This window comes from Macaca fascicularis, chromosome 1 (genome assembly GCF_037993035.2).
Source record: "Macaca fascicularis isolate 582-1 chromosome 1, T2T-MFA8v1.1".
NCBI classification, from domain to species: domain Eukaryota; kingdom Metazoa; phylum Chordata; class Mammalia; order Primates; family Cercopithecidae; genus Macaca; species Macaca fascicularis.
Window position 1 is genome coordinate 18,428,758 of NC_088375.1, and position 21,174 is coordinate 18,449,931.

The window sequence follows — 21,174 nt, forward strand, 5'->3', positions numbered from 1 at the left end:
ATTCTCTGGAGGAGAAATCATGAATGTTTTGGTGTTGCCAGTTATAAAGCCCATGAAGGGTGGCACATGATAAAAGAAAAGAGTGACAGGGAAAGCACCAAGCTGGAAATCTGAAGCCAGGAGCCGAGCACGGGAAGGAAAGGGATACACAGAACCTGCAACACAGTGACGGGCTAGCAGCAGATGAAGATGATCTCGCAAGGTACAGTTCAGATTCCTCAAATCTCTAAGCTTTCTACGTGAATTCCCCCACACTAAAAACTGTGGAAAAGATCCCCTAAAGCTTTGAAGCTTGACATCTCTGGACCCAGACTGGCTCTGTCAAATCTAATGACTGATTGTTTCATATCTATGGCTTCATTTTACATCATGATTTCTACTATATTCTTATCCCCAAATCCTTATGATTACTAAACAAAAGCAGCAAAACTAGGCTTCATCTTAGGTGGTACAGAGGAAAGAGAGAGGGTACTGCGAATGCCAAGCAGCATATTAATTACCCCACATTTCTGCAAAGAACAAAAACTCAAGGCCAAATATATTGCTTGCTCCATGAAAACAGAGACCTTATTTGCCTTTTGAGCATTAAACTTAGTTAATTCTTTCATTTTGCAAACACTAACTGGGCAGCTGCTAGCTCTAAGACACTGTGTCAAGAGGCAAGGGAAGGTGTGAGCAGCGGAGAGGTGATCACAACGCAACATGGAAATCAGTACTCAGAAGACACAAAAGCAACACGTCCTGCAATCCACAGGACATGATGAATGCTGAACGTTAGGACAAAGACTGTTTTTTTTTTTTTTAAAGACAGGGTTTTGTCATGTTGCCCAGGCTGGTCTTGAACTCCTGGCCTCAAGCGAATCGCCTGCCTTGGCCTCCCAAAGTGCTAGGATCACAGGTGCGAGCCACTACGCCCAGCCAAGGATGGTCTCTTGAAGGAGGTGGTATCTGAGCTGGAGATTCACGTGGAGAGGCAGTTTGACAGGAAAACGAAGGGCACAGGAAGGGCAAGGCAAGCAGAGGAAAAACGCAGAAGCACGTGAGTACAAGGGAGCTGGGGAAAGGCAGCTAGCACTGTGTGGCTAGAGCGTCCAGGGATATGGAGGGAAAGTTCCATGGCCGAGAGTTCTCCAGTGGAGAGCTACCAGGCAAGAACAAAAAGGGCCTCACGCCCTGCTTCAAGAAGCCTGGATCTTCCTCCATGTGCACTGAGAAGCCACTAAAGATTTATGAAGAAATCTATGAATCGCAGATTTCTGGGTAAATGTGACAGTCAGAAGCTTAGAGAAGGAGAGACTGGAAGTAGGGAGACAGGGTGGGGAGATTCTATTATTGTGGACAGCAGATGACAAGGCCTGGACTGGCACAATGGCAATGGTGAAAGTAATGGGATATTTATGAAAGAGAATCAGGAAGTCTTGGAAACTGAACCAAGGGAGGAAAAATTGAAGATGAGTTCATACTTAGTATAAAACTTGTTGAATTAAACTGAACTGATATCTATAGACAGATTATGACATATTAGAATCATGGAAGGAAAGCAATTCTGACTTCAAACTAAATTTAGGAAAAAGTGCAGAGAAGAAGAAAGGCTAGACTTTGGATTTGGAAATGTGGTCGTTAGTCTCAGCTTCATCTCAGTGTCCACATCTTTGAAATGAGGCTAATGCAACCTGCCTCACAATATCATGGGTAGAAACAATGAAATAACAAGATTCATAATGGATTCACTTCATACAAGACAGTCATCGTCTGTCGTGCACCTGTGCTTAGCAGGTGCGGTCACTGAAAGGGAGGTGGGGGTCCACACAGGGTCGTTTAAATTACCTGGAGATGGCACCTCCCGTGACTTCTCGAAGAAGGCGGCAATGGTGAGGAACAAACTCCAGGAGTTTATTATACATGACCTGAAGGCCATTGGGATGAGATTCAACAAACTGCTCTATAATCACCTATTAAAAGGAATATCATTTTTTAAAAAAAGCATTTTAAAGGGAAGTACAAACTATATATTTCAGAGAAAACAATAAAGAAAACTTTACAAATCTGCTTCCTCATGCTCACCCTCCTCCCTGTGACATATTTTCTAAACAATAAAGTAAATAACAGGCCACATTCAAAACTAGTTCCTCGGATTTGGCTGCACAATTACGACTGTTGGGGAGACATGGGCTGATAAACCATGCACTCTCATCTGCTTCCCTGTGAGTTTGAAAATAGAGTAACACCTTTTAAAAAAACAATTTAAAGCAGAGCACACGATTCTCCACTGCAACTCCTCACTGTCTTTATCCTGGCCTTTTCTTCTACCATCATGCAGATTAGGGAAGGGTTTGAGGCAGAGAAAGATAGAAAATATATTAGTTTATTATTTTATTTTTTGTGATAAAATTGGGAGTCAAGAATGATATGACAAGATAAGCTGAGTTTAAATAAAACATAATGTGGCTACTGAATTTAATATGCCACTGAAAGTTCAAATATTTCTTGAATTTAGCATACTATATTCAGTTCAGTGAAAAAGGAATAGATGAGTGACTAAAATATTTTCATTGGTTGGGCACGGTGGCTCATGCCTGTAATTCCAGCACTTTGGGTGACCAAGGCAGGCAGATCACTTGAGCTTAGGAGTTCAAGATCAGTTTGGACAACATGGCAAAACCTCGTCTCTACAAAAAATACAAAAAAAACCATTAGCCAGGCATGGTGGTGTGTACCTGTAGTTCCAGCTACTTGGGAGGCTGAGGTGGGAGGACTGCTTGAGCCCAGGAGGTTGAGGCTACAGTGAGCCATGATCATGCCACTGCACTCCAGCCTGGGCGACAGAGTGAGACCCTGCCCCCCAAACCACACACACACAAATTTTTCACTTATTGACAAAGAAATAATGTACGTAATTTTTTCACTCCCATAGAGACAGCTATGGAATATAACAGGATATAAACAGAACTGAAAGATTATTTATTTTTAGTAATCTTAACAAGGCCAAAATAATTATTAAATTAGTCCCTAAATTTAACTTTTATCAGTGGGAGTCTCAACTTTCCATTTTAAAAAATAAAAGACTTTCACCCTGAAATCATGTGAGTATAATCTTTGTATTTACTAACAACAGTCAGAACATTCACACTGACAGGTCACTGGAGGCAAGTCCCCAAACACTGAGGATGGGCTCAGTGACTTCTCTCAGTCTGAAGCAGACGAAGCTGCTGTTTTTGCATGTCAGAAACTGCTGAGTATCAGCAACTTTATATAGCACAATCTATACTCCGGCTGCTCAGAAGCGGGATACACTTACTTCCTGTATTTTAGCTATATCCTAATAGGTGAAGGATATTGCATAGCCGAGTTCTAGATTTAAGGTATTACCCAGCTAATTTGTTATAAAAGCCCTTGATCTTTGAATATTCCTCCTGTCGCCTTCCCCGTCCAGCAAACTCCTCCGTATTTTTCAAGACTTGGGCCAAATGTCATTTATTCCCTGAAGACTTGAGGGTGCCACTGTCTACCCCACTCACACACCTTTCCACGCTCACAGCACTCTCTGCACCTTCCTCGTACACTGCAGTGTTGTCACTGCTTAATTGTCCACCCTGCTTAGTCCACCCATAAGACCAGTGGTTTGAAAACATTCTTTTAACAACTACTGAGGAACAATTGCCTGCCATGAAATTGACCTAAAAACATGTGGATGCACACCTTCTCCCTAGGTGAGAATGTCGCCCTTGAAGTCTGAGCCACAGCACTGCTAGGACACCTGAGAGGGCATGCCCAATTCCTGGCATTGTAACATTACTTCCCAACTGTAACCCATGGGGACCAAGCCTTCCTTACAGCTGGTACTGTAGGAACTGAGAATCTTTCCAGAAAGATCTCTGTTCTCTCTTCTTATCTTCCTCACACCCAGTAAAGAGTCAAAGACAGAGCAGAAGCTCATGAATGTTTGTTGAAGGAGGTGCACAGACCTCGTCTATGTATGGTTTCACTAGTACTTGGCCAACTAAGGCCTCCGCGTCCCGTGTCTTGTCAATCGTGGCGTAAGTCCGCAAGCAGTGCCGTATTATGTCGACATCAGACGTCTGAAGGCCTTCTAATAGGAGGCCTTCCAGTGACTGCTGTAACATGGCTGTAATGCCAGCTATACGCTGCAAGAAAAGGTGGGTAAGTAAAAAAAGCTCTAGTTGGAGCAATTTCTGAAACTGCGAATAGACACATAACGAGCCTCTTACACCAATAGATGATGACATATATAAAATCAAAATAATAACTTTTCCTGGAGATAACAATGAACCCCCCACCCCAATCTCTTTATAAGTAAATTTCTGCTTCATCAAAGAAGAATTTAGACAGAATTACAGAATGAGAAAAAAATTATCTTCCTCTTAAGCTACAGAGTCAATCTTTAGGAAACATCATGGATTTAAAATCCAATTAAGAGCTTTGGATAAATTAATTGTCTACATCATATAATATGTCCAATTCCATGAAATTCAGAATTAATTTTACTCTTATCATCTGGAAAATGTGACTGAGTCTTTACACAAAATCTATAATGTGTGACACTTAGGAAGCTGGGGCCCTGAAAATTAAAAATTGAAAAAAAAAAATGCAAGGCTAGGTTCAAAACCCTTAGATCAACAATATTACTAATTTAAACCAGAATTATTTAGCAAGTTCCTAAACACTAAACTGTGGAAATCCAAAACAACACTTACCGGTCTTACTTTGTCCAAAAGAGGCATGCCTTTGCTTTGAACAGCATGAAACTGTAACTGATTAAATTCTGTGGCAATTCTCTCCAAAATTTGTCCGGTCAAAAGGGGGCTAGTAGAGAAAACAATTACAGAAGTATAATCCCTAAGGTCTCTATTTCCACGAGAATACATCACACACCTGGCAGTGAGAGGCTTTCACACCCACTATATTTTGACTTTTGTCAAAGTGTTTTACATGGCCACCTTGTTACGAGGTGAAAGCTAAAGCGTCTTTTGTGCCATCAGTCAATGTTCCCCAGGAGCCATATGCACAGCATGTTCTAAGTGCACTGGGGAATCTGTTGAGTACAAGCTGCTGCTGCTGCCTGGCCTTGACCCACAGGGACCAGACAGCAGCAGGGCTGGCCAGGCCTGTGTGCATGCAATTACATGTTTCTGCCACTGACTCCAAGCCCTCCCATTCATAACCTTCTTCTTCAGCTTCAACCTCCCTTCTTCTTCCCTCTTCCCCCCCCCGACCTTTCCCCTCTCCCTCCTTATCGTTTCTTTCTCTTTCCATCCCATTTCTTATAGCTGGATCCTTTCTACTTCTCCGCTTGCCTCACTCCCCTTGCTAAAATACCTCTAAATATTTTAAAATACCAAATACATTTGTCTCCTCAATAAATGACACTGACCCTCCAGCAGGAATAAATATCTCAAAATATCTTATTTTAAATTTAAATAGTAATGACTTACTTTAAAATTACATTTACCAAACAGCAACAGCTGTCAACCTGTATGTTCTGGGTCCTAGTGACAGGGCATTCTTTACATATCTGGCACAAAATATAATAAATGTACTTTTCCCCCCCAAACATATTATCAAGTGTCAATATCACTCAAAAAGAAGTAAAATAGCAGAGGAGAAGTATAAAGGTATAATCACCCGCTGTGTATACTGAGGCATCCTGTGTACACTGATGGCTCATCAGTGAGTGAGGAAAAATGCCCACATCATAAGGACACAGAAAATGCTGCACTGAGAGTGTCAGTGGTCTACCCAGTTCTGTATTTGTAGCATCCAAACTAGTTTAGAGGAACAGGAGCTACCCAGCGTGACCAACCAAAAAGGTTAACTCTTTCTTGAACATCCCTAACTCTTTCCTGAATAATCTCGTGTGAATTGATTATTTATAAATTATCTGAATGTTTCTTGGCTTAACAAGCATGGTATATCTACTATTCAGTAATAGTGCCCTGGTTTTACCTTCTCTACAGCTCGGATTTGCAGATCTGAATTTAAGAAAAGCTCCTCAAAGATGATTCAGAGCAAGGAAGAGTGCAGTGTCTATTATACTGAATATAACATACTGAATATAATACAATAATATAAGAGTATGTCCGGAAACAGACATCACTGAGGTAATTAGAAGCCTACTCTCCACTAGTGGGGGACATTTGGTATCTTTTCTTAGGTACCTACTAGTTCCAGACACTGTGGGTATAAAGATGTCAGGGACCTTCCAGACTGATGGAGAAGGCATGCAAGTCAATCAACAGTTCCAGTCTCAACCGTAAGTTGTCTGGTGGATGACCCGGAGGCCTGATGAATGCATGGAGATGGAGCATCTAAATCTGAAAGGTCAGGGACGACTTCCTAAAAGACGTGGTCTTGTAAGTGAGCTTTATGGAAGGGAACTCTTGCAGTGTCTTGTTTATACTTTCTCTCACAGAACTGAGTGAGACAGGTTTAAAGAAAGCAGAAGGGATCAACAGTATCCCATACAAGAGACAAGAATAAATTTTTACATAACAAATCTGTATCGTTTTATAACCTGCTTTTTTTCCACTTAGCATAGTATTTTGAACCTTTCCATACTTTAAGCATGTTTTGGGCTAGATTTGGATGGAATAAAGAGAAATCAGGCACGTGAAAGGGAGGTGGAAGTTAAAGGAAGGGCTTTTAGTACAATAAATGGCCATACATAGTAAAATTAAGGAAGCATAAGTCAGCAATGTTCAGGGCAGTCAGGGAACCACAAGTAGTTCCGAATAGCTTTAGTGAAGAATACAGAAGTGGCAAGGAGCAGCTTAGGAGTTTAAGATTTACCCTAAAAACACTAGGCAACCATTGTTTCCCAATCACATAGTAAGATGTGATTAGACAAATCTGAAAGATCCATTTGACAGCTACAGAGTTAGTTGTCCTAGAGAAAATGAGAGGTCAGTCAGGAGGCCACTGCCTGAAACGAGCCAATGGGAGAACCGAGAAGGAGAGGCAGACATCTCTCAATCTCAGAGATGCTAGAGCAGCAGACTCTCCAGGGCTTGCCTAGTGAATGAAAGAAGGAGATGAAGGGAAAAAAAGGAGACATTGACTCCCCCAAGATGTCTAGCCTGGTTAGTGAAGGAAATAAAGGCACTGTTTCCTAAGACAAGGAATCAAAGGGAGGAGTAAAATGTTTTTGCTGGCGGAGGCAGGGAAAGAAGATGAGAGCTCAGTTTCCAACATGACGAATGTGAAGTGCCTGTAGAACGTCCACTAGACTCCCTGCAGTCATCAGACTGATGAGTCTGAGGACTACAGAAGTTCGTCTGCAGATAAAGGGATCAGCATCCAGGAGGCCACTAAAACTATGGGGTTGGACGAGGTTACCCAGAAAGTGCTGATCAAGAGCACAGGGCCAAGAACAGTGCCCTGGAGAAAGCTGGCATGAAAAAGGGCAGTGGAGTCCATCAAAGGAACAGAATAGGAATAAGGAAGGAGGAAAAGAAAACGGGGAAGCAGGTATCACAGATGCCGGGTGAGGACACAGTTGGGAGTGGCTGTCAACGCTGTTGAGTGGAAGACAGAAGCAGAGCAGTTAGTCGAACAGGGCTCCACTGGTTCTCTCAGAACTGACACTGACAGGGACTCTGATGAGTACAGATGAAGGGGAACAGAAGGGACAGAAGCACAAATACTACAGGCTGAAGAAAAAAGACGGCAGCGATTGACCACTTATTTACACATCTCCATCAGGAAAGAAAGTAGAGACCTAGGACATGAGAATAATTTCCTTTTCAGATGCCTCATCTCCCTATCTATAAAATGAGAGATACAGAGCATACTGTTTCTACAGTCTCTCCAAATCTAAAATTCTGAAATCCTAAATTTAAGAATTTAAGGATCCTAAATCCTAAAATTAAGAAATCCAACTTGTCTTGATAGTATGATCAGGACTTTGAACTGCAGGTATATTCCATTTGGTCCTGGTTGGTTTTCCTGTAGCTTATCCCATATTAGTCAAGGAAAAATACGATGGCTATCAACATGGCTTTCAGAGATGCTTGCGTTAGGCCCGAACTAGACATGTATGAGGGTCTACTCTATGGCTACCAATCCTCCAAGTGAAGTTCCTATTAGCCTTATATGAGAGATGACAATACCAAGACACAGAGTGAAGTAACCTGACTCAAGCTACCCAGCTGGTACAAGCAACATAAGCCCATGCTCTTTCCACTGCACCATGGGGCTTCCCATTTGTGTTCATAATGATCCATTCAATTCATTTTCTGAGTCACTCAGCGACCTGACTGATTTTAAATTCAGTGTGGGAAGATAATAAGACACTACAGTATAACAAAGGAAACCGTCATCTTTTGTTTATTTCATCAGCTTTTTCTTTGCTGTTTATAAATTTCAGTGAAATGTGTCCTGTACTATTTCTTAATGATATAACATTCGTGCATTTTGAACCTCAAGATACATCAACTGGAATACTCTGGGCCTGTCTAAATAATCTAAGATGACTGCTATTCCACACCTTACAAGTCAATAGGGATTTTACTAGTCCATGGGTAAGGCAATTTCAATAATAAAAACCTTCCACAGAAAGTACACGTTCTCTGACTCCCTGAAAGGTGCCGTGTTGGAACCTTTCAAGGCTATATAATACGACCATCAAGGCTATATACGACCATCAAGGCTATATACGACCATCAAGGCTATATAATAACATGTATAAGCTTTACCATTTCATGCACTCTGCTTTGCTTGAGCTACATTTAAAAACACTAAGCCACAGACTGGGATTTTCTTTATCAAAAATGAGTTCTAACTAAAAAAATTTTTACCCTGGATGTAAAGTATTAATTTATGAGTTATTTAGTAAAAAAATACTTACCTGCTTGCTTCTAGTGCAGATGTTTCTTTAGAACTTTGAGAGTTTAAGATTTTTTCAATTTTCTCAACTGATCGAATAACTTGTATAAGCCTCAATACACACATCTATAAATAAAAATTAAGAATAAAGCTATGGTCATGTTTAATCTTAATTATCTTATTTTGTCATCCTAAGTGCAAGAAAATACAAAGTCAAAAGTCAGTGTAAAATTACCTATAGCATTCTACATTTTTAGCATTTATACATAACACTAAATTCCCAAGAATGCAAATATTTTGGCTTTCTAGAACAAACATATTTCAACATTGTATCACAATTTTAGAATTTAAAAAAACTTATTTTTTTTGTTTCTTATAGTATATCCTTATTCCCTCTTTCTTTTCTCCATCTTTTTAAGGACAGGGTCTCGCTCTATCACCCAGGCTGGAGTGCAGTGCTGTGATCTTGACTCACTGCAGCCTCAACTTCCCAGGCTCAAGTGATCCTCCCACCTCAGCCTCCCAAGTAGCTGGGACTACAGGCACACACCACCACATCTGGCTGTTTTGTATTATTTGTAAAGACAGGGTTTTGCTATGTTGCCCAGGCTGTTCTCAAAGTCCTGAGCTCAAGCGATCTGCCTGCCTCAGTCTCTCAAACTGCTGAGATTACAGGTGTGAGCCATTACACCTGGCCTCTTTTCCCCATCTTAAATAAACCTTTATTTTGGTACTACATTTATGTTCTTAAGATCCTTTTTTCATGTTTTTAGTTTCCAATCATATTTGTCCTCTTCCTTTACATGTGCATGATATACCGATAAACCTAAGTGCCAATTTATTAAAGACATTTATTACACAAGGCAGATATTATTATCAGGGAACATTATAAAAACTCATTATTAAAATAACAAAAATAAAGCCATTCATTAAATACATAGTTACAAAGCATCTATCATGAACCAAGACATTCTTCTATACATTGGGAATGTAAGTGGATAAAACAGCAAAAATCCCCTCTCTCATGAAGTGGACAATCTTTTCCAGCAATGCACTACATTCTTGAATCTTTGGACAAAAGCTGAGAAGGGATCTAAAGAAGAGTTACACAGAAGATCTCTAAAATAGGCTTCTCTCCCTTGAGATTTTAAAAAGTGTGCTTGGGTACTAAAGTTATCAAAAGAAAAATAAATACACAAATACATCTAATAAATACATTTAGAAAACACTTTAATATAAACAGAGAGACATCACGCTGCTCTCTGCAAAGGTATCAAGAAGAGTAAATCACACCGTATGCCTGAAAGTGCTTGTTACTACAAGGTGCTACAGTGAATCAATGCTTTAATATTATAATATTTGAGTATACCTTTTTTTTCCTAATGTCCTCTTGTTTAGACACTCGTTCATCAACTGCCCGAATTCCTTCACTGACAGATGATCTAAGGCTCTTTAAAAGAAAAAAAAAATACTGCAGAGATTGTTTCATAACATTATGAAATTTACACATTTAATTCAATTCCACAGGACTTAACACCTACAGGCCAGTATTACACAGATATTGACAAATTACAAAATATTAGACACAATTGCTGTTTGTGTCTCAAGATTTAGGGGGGAAATGACATATAAAGCCAAGGTCATGCAGGATCGGCTGCCGAAAGAAAATTAATATATATACAACGAGCATCACAGGTGGTCAGGGTAAAGAAAGGATAACCTGAGTCAAAGTATAAGGGTGTCTGGTGGAGGAGATGAGACTTGAGTAGATTCTAAAAATTTGTGGATGCTGACAAGCATAGAGAGAAGATTATCAGAAGACAAGGCAGGAAGATAGAACAGTTATGACATATTTCAGAACCAGTGAGGAATACATCCAGGGGTAACTGCAGGCTTCAATTTGGGCAAAAGTAGGAATAAAACAGGAAGGGTTAATTCAAGAGGGCTATGACCAGATAATACCTTTAGACTAGATTCTACACATTTTAAGTACTAATATATCACGAAAAAGTTGTTTTGGGAAAATTCAGAATCAAGAAGTCAAGAACAGGAGGCAAGGAAAAGGGAGAGGTAATAGGTAGAGAAGCATGTCCAGAAGTTAATGAATTAATCAGAAATTAGGGCCAAAATGAAAGTAATGGAAAAACTAGAATAAACTAGAGAAATCACAAAAATTCTATAGAAAAGTGAATTCATTCATCCCACAAATGTTATGAAATACCTATTAAATGTCAGCTATTGTGCAAGCCAATGAGGATGCAATGGTGAAAAAGAAATAGTCTCATTTCTCAATGACTGCAGAATCTCACAGAGTAGCTTCATGAGTTGGAGGTCAAAAAGGAAGAACAGGTCTACTGCTAAACCAATCAGGAAAAAGATGGCTATAGAGACAGCTGTGGAAAGAGGGAGAGCATATGGTGCTGGCAGGAGGCAAGGTAAAGACTAGAGCCTGCAGGTGAGAGAGCAGTCAACAATGACAGAGCAGAATTCAGGAAAGTGAATCCACCTCCATGGGAGGCAATTTGGAGAGGACAGGACAGGCTGAGGACTGAGGCTCGGAAAACACCCTAACTCCAAGGCTGGGGGTAGGAAGAGGTACACTGAAAAGAAGGCAGGAGAGCCACCCAAGAGCCATGTAAAAGCCACCCAGAGTGTGGAATCCAACAGTGGATCACAAAAACAATTTTCCTTCCATGCCAACAAGAAGTACTTTAAAAGCTTTTTGAAAAAATCAAACAAGACACAAACATCTGAAAATATTTGCTAGTTCAAGGCACAACTCGAGACCTCTCTTTTAAGAATTATTTCTTGCCTGCCATTCCTATGGACTTCTAAACACTGACATTGCTATTATTCTGCCTTTTTTTTTTCAGCACTACACATGCACTGAATGTTTACATATGTCACCTACTGTGAGCCTACTATGTGCCAGGGACTGTCTTAGAGGCTAAGTGCATAAGGCTACACAAGCTGCGCGTGATCTAGTGGTGACATACACAGGTAATAATGGTGCAATGAACCAAGTTTATGACAGCTCCTCAAGGCTAAGACAGCATGGAAGTCACGGTGCCTGACACAGACTGTGGGGTGGACCAGCAGGGACAGGACAGGGTAGCACACTTTTCTGTTGAAAATGATGCTAAAATTCCCTTCTCTACTGTTCATCCGGATGGAGTCCCTGTCTCCAATGGCTTAGACATGGGAGTCCCAACTCACAGCAGACATTATCTCATAGGAACATTAAAATAAATACAATTAGTTATTACATTAATTGCATATTATCCTTCAGTTACATTAGGGTTTAAAGAGATTCTGTAGATAGTCTAGGAACCTAACAATATATAAAATATTATTTGAGAAAATATTTGTAAAACTATAAATTTTTAAAATAGAAGCTATTCTTAAATTAGTGACTACCTACATATGAGTGAGCTGACGGTAACAAGTTGAGTTTTCAAACAGCCTTCTCCTCCCCCAACATTTTAAAGCTATCTACTCCAAGAATCTGTCATCTTCAAATCAAACATAAATTTTTTTGGTTACAGTATCACACGCAAAAAATACAGAATGATTTACAACTTTTCCGAGGGTATTATAATTACTAAACATTCAAAAAACAAAAAACAACAATCTAACAGATTAAAGGAATTCTTTTTTGGAGGGGCAAACAAGCATATCATGCTTTATGGTAAACTGTTTAATGTTATTTGGGAAACTTACCAGAACCTCTTCTCGTAATTGTCCCAAAGGCACAGAAAGCTGGTTGAGGGCTTTGTCCATGCCAACCTAAAGGCAGAGATCATGTTGGCACACACACTTCACAATCAAGAGTAATAGCTAAGTATCTATTTAATGATCAATGCAGTGCTAGACTTATGTTATTATTTCTGTACAACAAAACGAACAACCATATATTGCTAAGTAACTAACATGTTATTTTACAATAAATATTGTTGATAGAATGTGAAAAAACCTTTGATGTACATGAAAACTATAAAAATAAAAGAAGTCATAATAAATAAAAGCTTTCTTAGGCACAATTTGCCTCTGAATAAAATATTTTAATGAATTTGAGAAAATTTAACTGGAGATAAAGAGCTATCCGTCTGTAATTTACAATATTCAACCAGCTGATATGAAAGTCTCAAGGACTCCATCTGTCCTAACCATTATAACCCTTGAGAAAAATCCAAATGAAATAGAATGGAAATAAAAATTTCTAGGTTTCTAATCCCACTACAACATTTATCTTAGATGTACATTTCCCAAATGCAAATATGGCTCATTAATTTTAATGCTTCTTAAAGTTTCCATGGAGATGGTTACTTTCTGTACTTCTTTGGAGAGAGTTTTAAAAGTAAAATAAAATAGGAATAGGATGACCAAAAGGCAAACTTTGGGAGTATTAAAACATAAGCACTTCTAACCTACTTTTATAAACAGCTGATAGCTCATGGCAAACTATTCTTACATTTTATAAAACCAAGCCTCCTGAAGATCAATATTGGCCAATGTTCTCTGAATCTAGCTCTGGCTAGCATATGTATCTGAAAGTAAATTAAACATTTCCTTAAGAACAGCTGATATTTGCTCTTGCAAATTGGTCTAAACCAGAGAGATTTCACAGTAATCAGCAGCTAACAAAAACAACCACTCTGCTATTACTAGCCTTTGCTTTTTAATAATATCAAATTCAAAAAATATTCAATTTAGAATAGTCTTAAATAAGTAAAAAAGCAAAATTGTATATCAAGAAATTTTGGTTATTTTATTGATGAGATTAGTGATCTCTTCAAATTTCTGTGAGGACATCAACTAAAAGGTTTCTAAAAACACACGACACTTCTAAGAATAAGTATGAGTGAGAAAGAAATTGTATGTGTGTAAATGGGACTGTGGATTTAAAGTTTACCAGGTTTGTTGAAAGATTGACAAAATCTGCATAATCCTTGTTGATGAGTTCGACCATGGCTGTTTTAAGAAGTTTATAGTAGAGCTCCAGGTCATCTCTCAGTTCTTCCAGCTGGACCCGCTTCCTACAGTCAGACACAAAATGATCGACATCGAAATCTTCCTGAAAAATAAAACCAGAGAAGAAAAAATTACGGCAATGACATCACAGTGCCATATACAAAGGAAATGGAAGAAGGAGTAAGAAAGCCCATTCCCTTCATTTACAAGGCCATGCTGCTGCAGGAAGAAAGTGTCTTCATACATGACAGTATGAAGGTGTTTGTCCGCTTTATAAAGGTGCCAAGCAGGGTGGCCCCTGACAGACAACATCCTCTCCTGTTGCCTAAAATTCTAAAAGTGAACTTCTTTTTCAAAACAACACAATTCAATCAGGTTCTTCTCAAAATAGAAACGTTTCCCTTTAATTTTAAAGTAACAAATGTTCAATGTAAAACTTTCAAACAACAAAGAATTACATTAAAAATCTCCATCAGAGTAAAAAAAAAATCACCCAAATTCTCATGCTGTAGAGATAAGCACTATTTTTTTCTCTACCTAACACTGTGATTCACATCCTTCCAGATGTTTCTCTATGTGTCACATGCACACACAGAATCTTAATATTCATGCTGTATGTAAACTGCTTTTCCCCATATAACAATACAACTTGGTATCTTTTCATAATCCATATAAATTTGCATTCATGTTTTATATGGATGTTGAGTATTCCACCAAACAAGATGTTCACGAGCTTGAGAAGCACACTGCAGCTCAGTAAGGCCGCGGTGGCCAGACTGCCAGATTTCTCCTCTCTGGGCAGGCCATCTCTGAAAGAAAGGCAGCAGCCCCAGTCAGGTACTTACAGATAAAACCCCCATCTCCCTGGGACAGAGCATCTGGGGGAAGGGGTGGCTGTGGGCACAGCTTCAGCAGACTTAAACGTCCCTGCCTGATGGCTCTGAAGAGAGCAGTGGACCTCCCAGCACAGCGTATGAGCTCTGGTAAGGGTCAGACTGCCTCCTCAAGTGGGTCCCTGATCTCCGTGCATCCTGATTGGGAGACACCTCCCAGTATGGGCCGACAGACACTTCATACAGGAGAGCTCTGGCTGGCATCTGGCAGGTGCCCCTCTGGGATGAAACTTCCAGAGGAAAGAACAGGCAGCAATCTTTGCTGTTCTGCAGCCTCCACTGATGAAATCCAGGCAAACAGGGTCTGGAGTGGACCTCCAACAAATTCCAGCAGACCTACAGCAGAGGGGCCTGACTGTCAGAAGGAAAACTAACAAACACAAAGGAATAGCACGTCCACTCAAAGACTCCATCCAAAGGTCACCAACATCAAAGTCCAAAGGTAGATGAATCCACAAAGATGGGGAGAAACCAGTACAAAAACCCTGAAAATTCCAAAAATCAGAACACCACTTCTCCTCCAAAGGATCACAACTCCTCGCCAGCAAGGGAACAAAATTGGATGGAGAATGAGTTTGATGAACGGACAGAAGCAGGCTTTGGAAGGTGGGTAATAACTAACTCCTCCAAGCTAAAGGAGCATGTTCTACCCCAATGCAAGGAAGCTAAGAACTTTGAAAAAAGGTTAGACGAATTCCTAATTAGAATAACCAGTTTGGAGAAGACTATAAATGACCTGACGAGCTGAAAAACACACCATGAGAACTTTGTGAAGCACACACAAGTATCAACAGCCGAATCAATCAAGCAGAAGAAAGGATATCAGAGACTGAAGACCAACTTAATGAAATGAAGTAAGAAGACAAGATTAGAGAAAAAAGAAAAAAAAGGAAAGAATAAAGCCTCCAAGAAATACAGAGTAGATGAAAAGACCAAATCTGCATTCGACTGGTGTACCTGAAAGTGATAGGGAAAATGGAACCAAGTTGGAAAACATTCTGCAGGATATTACCCAGGAGAACTTCCCCAACCTAGCAAGACAGGCCAACATTCAAATTCAGGAAATATAGAAAACACCACAAAGATACTCTTCGAGAAGAGTAACCCCAAGACACATTATCATCAGATTCACCAACGCCGAAATGAAGGAAAAAATGTTAAAGGCAGCCAGAGAGAAAAGTTGAGTTACCCACAAAGGGAAGCCCATCAGAATAACAGCAGATCTCTCTGCAGAAACCCTATAAGCCAGAAGAGACTAGGGGTCAATATTCAACATTCTTAAAGAAAACAATTTTCAACCCAGAATTTCACATCCAACCAAACTAAGCTTCATAAGCAAAGGAGAAATAAAGTCCTTTACAGACAAGCAAATGCTGAGAGATTTTGTCACCACCAGGTCCTGCCTTACAAGAGCTCTAGAAGGAAGCACTAAACATAGAAAGGAAAAACTGGTACCAGCCACTGCAAAAACATACCAAATTGTAAAGACCATCGACACTATGAAGAAACTGCATTAACTAATGGTCAAAATAATGACAGGGTCAAATTCACACATAACAATATTAACCTTAAATGTAAACGTACTAAATGCCCCAATTAAAAGACACAGACTGGCAAATTGGATAAAGAGTCAAGACCCATCGGTGTGCTGTATTTAGGAGACCCATCTCACGTGCAAAGACACACATAGGCTCAAAATACAGGGATGGAGGAATATTTACCAAGCAAATGGAAAGCAAAAAGCAGCAGGAGTTGCAATCCTAATCCAAAACACACTTTAAACTAACAAAGATCAAAAGAGACAAAGAAGGGTGTTACATAATGGTAAAGGAATCAATGCAACAAGAGCTAATTATCCTAAATATAGATGGCACCCAATACAGGAGCACCTGAACTCATAAAGCAAGTTCTCAGAGACCTACAAAGAGACTTAGACTCCCACACAATAATAGTGGGAGATTTTAACACGCCACTGTCAACATTAGACAGATCAACAAAACAGAAAATTAACAAGGATATTCAGGACTTGAACTCAGTTCTGGATCAAGAGGACCTAATAGATATCTACAGAACTCTCCACCCCAAATCAACAGAATATACATTCTTCTCAGCAGTGCACTGCACTTATTATAAAATTGGCCACGTAACTGGAAGTGAAACACTCCTCAGCAAATGCAAAAGAATAAAAATCATAACAGTCTCTCAGATCACAGAGCAATCAAATTAGAACTCAGGATTAAGAAACTCACTCAAAACCGCACAACTACATGGAAACTGAACAACCTGCTCCAGAATGACTACTGGGTAAATAATGAAATGAAGGCAGAAATAAAGATGTTCTTTGAAACCAACGAGAATGAAGACACAACATACCAGAATCTCTGGGACACATTTAAAGCAGTGTGTAGAGGGAGCTTTGTAGCACTAAATGCCCACAAGAGAAAGCAGGAAAGATCTAAAATTGACACCCTAACATCAAAATTAAAAGAACTGGAGAAGCAACAGCAAACAAATTCAAAAGCTAGCAGAAGACAAGAAATAACTAAGATCAGAGCAGAACTGAAGGAGATAGAGACACGAAAAATTCTTCAAAAAAAATCAATGAACCAATGAAACCAGGAGTTGGTTTTTTGAAAAGATCAACAAAATAGATAGACCTCTAGCCAGACCAATAAATAAGAAACGAGAGAAGATTCAAATAGATGCAATAAAAAATGATAAAGGGGATATTACCCCCAATCCCACAGAAATACAGACTACCATCAGAGAACACTATAAACACCTCTAGGCGAATAAACTAGAAAATCTAGAAGAAATGGATAAATTCCCGGACACATACAACCTTCCAAGGCTAAACCAGGAAGAAGTCGAATCCCTGAATAGACCAATAACAAGTTCTGAAATTGAGGCAGCAATTAATAGCATACCAACCAAAAAAAGTCCAGGACCAGATGGATTAATAGCTGAATTCCACCAGAGGTACAAAGAGGAGCTGGTACTATTCCTTCTGAAACTATTCCAAACAACAGAAAAAGAGGGAATCCTCCCTAACTCATTTTATGAGGCCAGCATCATCCTGATACCAAAACCTGGCAGAAACACAACAAAAAAAGAAAATTTCAGGCCAATATTTTTGATGAACATCAATGCAAAAATCCTCAATAAAATGCTGGCAAACCAAATCCAGCAGCACATCAAAAAGCTTATCCACCACAATCAAGTTGGCTTCATCCCTGGGATGCAAGGCTGGTTCAACATACGCAAATCAATAAACGTAAACCATCACATAAACAGAACTAATGACAAAAACCAAAACATTATCTCAATAGATGCAGAAAAGGCCTTTGTCAAAATTCAACACCCCGTCGTGCTAAAAACTCTCAATAAACTAGGTATTGATGGAACGTATCTCAAAATAATGAGAGCTATTTACGACAAACCCACCACCAATATCATACTGAATGGGCAAAAACTGGAAGCACTCCCTTTGAAAACTGGCACAAGACAAGGAGTCCTCTCTCACCACTTCTATTCAACATAGTATTGGATGTTCTGGCCAGGGTAATCAGGCAAGAGAAAGAAATAAAGGGTATTCAAATAGGAAGAGAGGAAGTCAAATTGTCTCTGTTTGCAGATGACATGATTGCATATTTAGAAAACCCCATTGTCTGAGATCACTTGGACTCAGGAAGGGGAACATCTCACACCGGGGCCTATCATGGGGAGGGGGGAGGGGGGAGGGGGGAGGGATTGCATTGGGAGTTATACCTGATGTAAATGACGAGTTGATGGGTGCAGCACACCAACAAGGCACAAGTATACATATGTAACAAACCTGCACGTTATGCACATGTACCCTACAACTTAAAGTATAATAATAATAAATAAATTAAAAAAAAAAAATGGAAAAAAAAAAAAAAAAAGAAAACCCCATTGTCTCAGCCTAAAATCTCCTTAAGCTGATAAGCAACTTCAGCAAAGTCTCAGGATACAAAATCAATGTGCAAAAATCACAAACATTCCAATACACCAATAACAGACAGAGAGCCAAATCCTGAGTGAACTCCCATTCACAACTGCTACTAAGATAATAAAATACCTAGGAATACAACCTACAAGGGATGTGAAAGACCTCTTCAAGAACTACAAACTGCTGCTGAAAGAAATAAGAGAGGACACAAACAAATGGAAAAACATTCCATGTTCATGGATAGGAAGAATCAGTATCGTGAAAATGGCCATACTGCCCAAAGTAATTTACAGATTCAATGCTATCCCCATCAAGCTACCATTGACTTTTTTCACAGAATTGGAAAAAACTCATCTCAAAGAAGAGCCCGCATAGCCAAGACAACCCTAAGCAAAAAGAAGAAAGCTGGAGGCATCACACTACCTGACTTCAAACTATACTACAAGGCTACAGTAACCAAAATAGTATGGTATTGGTACCAAAACAGATATATATATACCACTGGAACAGAACAGAGGCCTCAGAAATAACACCACACATCTACAATCATCTGATCTTTGACAAACCTGACACAAGCAATGGAGAAAAGATTCCCTATTTAATAAATGCTGTTGGGAAAACTGGCTAGCCATATGCAGAAAACTGAAACTGGACCCCTTCCTTACACCTTATACAAAAATCAACTTAAGATGGATTAAAGACTTAAACATAAGACCTAAAACCATAAAAATCCTAGAAGAAAACCTAGGCAATACCATTCAGGACATAGTCATGGGCAGACTTCATGTTCAAAACACCAAAAGCAATGGCAGCAAAAGCCAAAACTGACAAATGGAACCTAATTAAACTAAAGAGCTTCTGCACAGCAAAAGAAACTATCATCAGAGTGAACAGGCAACCTACAGAATGGGAGAAAATTTTTGCTATCTATCCATCTGACAAAAGGCTAATATCCAGAGTCTACAAAGAACTTAAACATACAAGAAAATTGAATCTCCAATACAAGAGTTCATGAGAGGAGACCTTTAAGAAGTGGTCGTGAGGGCTTTGTCCTCATGAATGTATTCAAGCTGTTACCATGCAAGTGGATTCATTTTTGAGAGAGGGTTATAAAAGTGAGTTCAGCCCTCTCTTGTTCTTGCATGCTCCTCCTATCCAATCTCTGCCACATGATGCTCTACACCTCATTTCGACACAGCAAGAAAGCCTTCACCAGATTCGGCCTCTTGACTTGAACTTCCCAACCTCCAAAAATATGAGCCACATAAACTTCTATAGTTTATAAATTATCCAGTCCCAAGTATTCTGTTTTAGCAACACAAAATTAGACACTCACTAATATGAAGTGTCTTCATAGAATCTAAAGTCAAACTCTGGCTGGGCACAGTGGCTCACGCCTGTAATGCCAGCGCTTTGAGAGGCTGAAGTGGGTGGTTCACCTGAGGTTGGGAGTTCAAGACCAGCCTGGCCAACATGGCGAAACTCCATCTCCACTAAAAATACAAAAATTAGCCCGGCGTGGTGGCATGCACCTGTAATCCCAGCTACTTGGGAGGCTGAGGCATGAGAATCACTTGAGCCTGGGAGGCGGAGGTTGCAGTGAGCCAAGATGATGCCACTGCACTCTTCCCTGGGTAACAGAGCGAGACTCTGTCTCCAAAAAAACAAAAACAAAAACAAAAAACAAAAAATAAAGAAGTCAAACTCATTGAAACAAAAAGTAGGATTGTGGTTACTAGGTGCTGGAGAATGGGGACTGGGGTTGGGAGTAATGTCAAATGATATAAACTTCCAGTTATAAGATAAATAAATTCTGGAGTTCTAATGTATAGCATGATGACTATAGTTAATAATATACTGTATTCTTGAAACGTGCTGAGAGTAGATCTTAAGTGTTCTCACTATAAAAAGAGGGGGTTAACTATGTGAGATGATGAATACACTACCTTGATTATGGTAATTATTTCACAATGTATACACATTATCAAATCATCACACTGTATATAATTTTTATTTGTCATACAATTTTTATTTGACAATCATACCTAAATAAAGCTGGGGTGGGCAAGCAGTATGAAATCAAACCTAATTTTAAAATGAGCAAAAGATCTGAAAAAATGCTCAACGTGAGTTATTATTAGGGAACTGCAAATTAAAACAAGACACTAATGAACAGAATGACTAAAATCCAAAACATTGACAGTACCAAATGCTTCTGAGGTTATGGAGCAGTAGGAACTCTGGGAAGAATGCAAAATGGAAGTCACTTTGGAAGACAGCTTGGCAGCTTCTTACAAAACTAAACAGAGTCTTACCAATTGTGCTCCTTATTTAGCCAAATGAGTTGAAAATGTATGTCCATACAAAAACCTGAATGTGAATGTTTATAGCAGCCTTATTCTAACTGCCAAAACTTGGAAGCAAATATGATTTCTTTTAATAGGTAAACAGATGAACAAACTGTGGCATATCCATACACGGAACGTTACTCAGCAATAA

The 21,174-nt window shown here is 39.4% G+C and overlaps 1 protein-coding gene across 6 annotated transcripts in view; it reads right to left on the reverse strand.

Annotated features, from left to right (window-relative positions):
- COG2 (component of oligomeric golgi complex 2) overlaps positions 1 to 21,174 on the reverse strand; it is a 52,467-nt gene that overhangs the window by 20,836 nt on the left and 10,457 nt on the right. For all 6 annotated transcript variants that reach the window (XM_045391835.2, XM_005539802.4, XM_045391836.2 and 3 more), the window contains exons 2-8: positions 13,754 to 13,915; positions 12,562 to 12,627; positions 10,211 to 10,291; positions 8,864 to 8,967; positions 4,716 to 4,824; positions 3,966 to 4,145; positions 1,828 to 1,952 (exon numbers count right to left, since the gene is read on the reverse strand). In XM_045391835.2, the coding sequence (XP_045247770.1) occupies positions 1,828 to 1,952; positions 3,966 to 4,145; positions 4,716 to 4,824; positions 8,864 to 8,967; positions 10,211 to 10,291; positions 12,562 to 12,627; positions 13,754 to 13,915 (827 nt within the window). The remainder of the gene's footprint in view (positions 1 to 1,827; positions 1,953 to 3,965; positions 4,146 to 4,715; positions 4,825 to 8,863; positions 8,968 to 10,210; positions 10,292 to 12,561; positions 12,628 to 13,753; positions 13,916 to 21,174) is intronic.